The 3,782-nt window shown below is 53.2% G+C and overlaps 1 protein-coding gene across 14 annotated transcripts in view; it reads right to left on the reverse strand.

The window, feature by feature from the left end:
- Window positions 1-3,782, reverse strand: part of Pla2g6 (phospholipase A2 group VI) — a 42,572-nt gene that overhangs the window by 9,781 nt on the left and 29,009 nt on the right. For all 14 annotated transcript variants that reach the window (XM_021183746.2, XM_021183747.2, XM_021183745.2 and 11 more), the window contains 2 exons: window positions 3,138-3,301; window positions 1,431-1,581 (listed from right to left, as the gene is read on the reverse strand). In XM_021183746.2, coding sequence (XP_021039405.1) covers window positions 1,431-1,581; window positions 3,138-3,301 — 315 coding nt within the window. The remainder of the gene's footprint in view (window positions 1-1,430; window positions 1,582-3,137; window positions 3,302-3,782) is intronic.

Consider the following 3,782-nt stretch of genomic DNA (forward strand, 5'->3'; position numbering starts at 1 on the left):
GGATGTGTAAATCAGCACGGGTGGTTACCCTTCTATCAACAAAGGAAATCAAACCGGAACTAATTAGAAGTGATAAGAAGAGATACTACATATTAATAAGAGGAAGGTACAATTGTTAGTTCTTATGGGTCAAATACTAGAGCCCCCAGTTGCATAAAACAAATGTTAAAAGACATAAAAAGAGGGGCTAAAGAGCGCCGACTGCTCTTCCAAAGGTCTTGAGTTCAAATCCCAGCAACCACATGGTGGCTCACAACCAACCATAACGAAATCTGATGCTCTCTTCTGTAGTGTCTGAAGACACACTACAGTGTACTTACATATAATAAATAAATAAATATTTTTAAAAAGACATAAAAAGAGCACATAGGTCCTGAGATAATAATAGTGGAGATCAATGTTCTACTCTCTTATTTAAGATAGGTCTTCTAGCCAGGCGTGGTGGCCCACACCTTTAATCCCAGCACTCGGGAGGCAGAGGCAGGCGGATTTCTGAGTTCGAGGCCAGCCTGGTCTCGAAAACAAAACAAAACAAAACAAAACACAAACAAACAAAATGATAGGTTTCCTAAACTTAAAACAGATTAAAATGTGTCTTCAGGTCACTGCAGACCTGGTCTAGCAGAGATGCCTGATTCTGGCCACAGCATAGAGCAGACCATGCTATACAGCAGTGTTAGGCTAGGCCAGCTATTGGCTGGAGCCGGGCCAGCACATGCACCGCTCTTACACGGTGCATAGGAGGACTATGTGCTCACAGCCCAATTAACTGAATGAGCCAGGAATTACAAACACAAAGGGCTAAGCCTAAGAACCAGTACATGGTAGAAATTTGGACCTTGGTTCTCTACCTGGCTGGTCCTTGTTTTTGGATCCATCTATCAGTCTGTATGATTTCAGAGATGATTTGGGGACATTTACATTTAAGATTACTATAAAAAGGGTTTTTTTCTGTTTCCTGTAAGTTTGTTTGGTAGTGGTCCGTCTTGCTCTATCCTCCAGCCTCAGTGGTTCTTAGCATATGACCAAGGTCCCATCCTCTGAGTCACACCCCTTTTCTAGCCCCAACTGCAGGCTGGAACACTGCTTCATCCTGGACAACTCTCTTGGGTACTGCTCTCCCCTCGCCCCCGCCATTCTTCCTGCTACTTTAGTCCCATGGTGTCCATGAGTACAAGTCTGTAAACCACCATGACAATACCCCACCAAAGGCAAGAGGTTATTAGGCCTGCCAAAGCTGCCCATCTGACTTGGAGAAAGGAGCCCCACTTTCTCCAGGAAGCTCCAGGCTCCGGCTCTCCCAGTCCCCTCCTCCCCACGCATGCAGACAGTCTCCTCATGTTCTCAGGAGGAGCCCCTCACCTACATGGGATGAGCTGCTGTCCTGCTCCCCAGACTTGGGCAGAGCAGGAGGAGAGAGTATGGCTTACTTGGGTTTTTTGACATCTGTCATCTTGGTGTGCTCCCCAAACTCCCGCTTCAGGAACTCCTCCAGGGGCCCAGACTCATAGGGCCGTGAGCCCCGAAACACCTCGTCCTTCATACGGAAGTACACGCCACGCATATAGGCCATGGATTTACCTGGGAAGAGACGCGGAGCTGGAGCGGCCCCAGGATGACGTGCAGGCCCCAGTATACCATGCTAAGTCCCTACAGCTTCAGAAAGCACAGGCAAGCACTCACAGGAGATGGTGGAGGAAGGGTCCATCTGCCAAAGGGTTAATAGAAGGGCTTCCAGGCCCTTCTATGAAACCTGCCCATACAGGCAGAAAGCCCCTTCAGGATTCTCTTCTAAAAAGGGCCTTGAAGATATAAAGTTGTACAAAGGCTGGTCCTAGCTCCCCATCATCATAAAAGAACAACAGCACTGTCCTCTACGTCGACAGGCCAGGCAGGCTATGGGGAAGGAGATGCCCAGCCATCGTGTACGTTCCCTAGGGCCCTTGAAGCAGGCCTTGTGCCTGTGTATGGCTGCACTGGGCAACTCCTTCCTCTCCTGCCACAGCTCTTCCAATCTGAAGTCGGTCAGGGACCTCTGCCCACTCTGCAGGAAGCACACCCTATACCCTGTGGGCAGAGCAGGTCCTGAGGTAGTTCTGTCACAGGAGGCTGGAAGGGACTCAGGGCCTCTGATATCAGGGGAGAGTGGGGCCAACTCTCCGAGCCCAGCCCTGGCTCTAATCTGATGTTCATTGTGATCCTCTCTGGCCCTCAGATTCCTGTGTGCTCACCCTACACAACTAGGGTGACAATCGTCACACAAATGAACCATTTGACAGTCAACCACCACTAATGACCACCCCTGCCCCTGCAGTTTTCAATATGGTAGAAGACTCTTCCAGAGCCCCACAGAAAATGGCTCTGGACAGCTCCATGGGCTGGCTGAGCCCATATTCTTGAAAGCCCCTAGACTGACCCCATGGCCTCATCCTAGGGCCCAACAGATGCCCTGATGGCTGTACCACTATCTCACCAGGAGCTTTCTGGAAGCCATGCCTCAGCTTAGCATCCTCAGACCCAGAGCCCAGGAGCTCTCAGGGTGTCTGCACTGAGGGTGGAGGGAGGCACCCTCCTCTGGTGTCTCCAGGGCTCTGGATCACCAGAGTCCTGATTTTGGCAGATACTTTAGAAACCACAGGATCAGGCAGGGGTGCCATTTGGGGAGGTGGAGTGCAGGAACAAGGCCTATCGGGATGCAGCTGAGCCCAATGCTAGGAATGTCCAAACAGCCAGCAACACATAGCTCAGTCACTCCCCAGAGGAGATGCCAGGCCACCTGAATGGCAACGCTGGCCCTCTATGGCAACCTCAGTTAACCAAGTGCTTGCACATCTGCAAAGCTACACAAAAAGCAGCAGGTCGGTGCCTGTGAGGTGGCAGCCTGGGACTCCCACAGGAGTGTCTGTGGCTCTGGCAGCCTCTGACTGCCCCATTACCCCACAAACGCCCATTCCACCCATGAGAGGAGTTTCTACTGGCAGCAGCCAGTAGGGTTGTGTTACGGCCTTTTAGGAGTGCGAGGAGGTAGATGAAGACCATGGATCCATAACACCCTATAAACCAGCTCTGTCCTCTGCCATGGGAGGGCAGTTGGCTAGCCCTGCCCAACCCCACCATGCCCCAGAGGCTGTGCTCACTGTGCAGAATGGCCAGGGCCAGGATGCCCCCTGTGCTGGTTCCTGCCACCCAGTCGAAGAGGTCCTTGGTGGCCACGCCCGAGGCCTTCTCGATGGCAATGAGAAGCTGGATAATGACCAGGCCTTTCACGCCCCCTCCATCCAGGCAGAGCAGGTGGTCGTGACTGCAGCGAGGACAGCAATGGGCCAAGAGGGTCACAATGGCTCTCTCTGCCCAAGTCCCCTGAGCTGCACACGGCAGGCAGACACGGACAGAGCAACGGAGCCTGCGCCGAGCCTACTAGCAGGCCAGCTTCAGATGTGCAAAGGGAAAGGAAGGATGGGGGCTGGGGTAAGGAGAGGGTGAGGAGAGGTGAGGAGAGGAGAGGAGTGGGGTGAGGAGAGGGTGAGGAGAGGTGAGGACTGGGGTGAGGAGAGGGTGAGGAGAGGTGAGGAGTGGGGTGAGGAGAGGAGAGGGGTGAGGAGGGGTGAGGAGAGGTGAGGACTGGGGTGAGGAGAGGTGAGGAGAGGTGAGGAGAGGGGTGAGGAGAGGTGAGGACTGGGATGAGGAGAGGGTGAGGAGAGGTGAGGAGTGGGGTGAGGAGAGGGGTGAGGAGAGGTGAGAAGAGGGGTGAGGAGAGAGGTGAGGAGAGGGGTGAGGAGGGG

This window comes from Mus caroli, chromosome 15, assembly GCF_900094665.2.
Source record: "Mus caroli chromosome 15, CAROLI_EIJ_v1.1, whole genome shotgun sequence".
Taxonomy (NCBI): domain Eukaryota; kingdom Metazoa; phylum Chordata; class Mammalia; order Rodentia; family Muridae; genus Mus; species Mus caroli.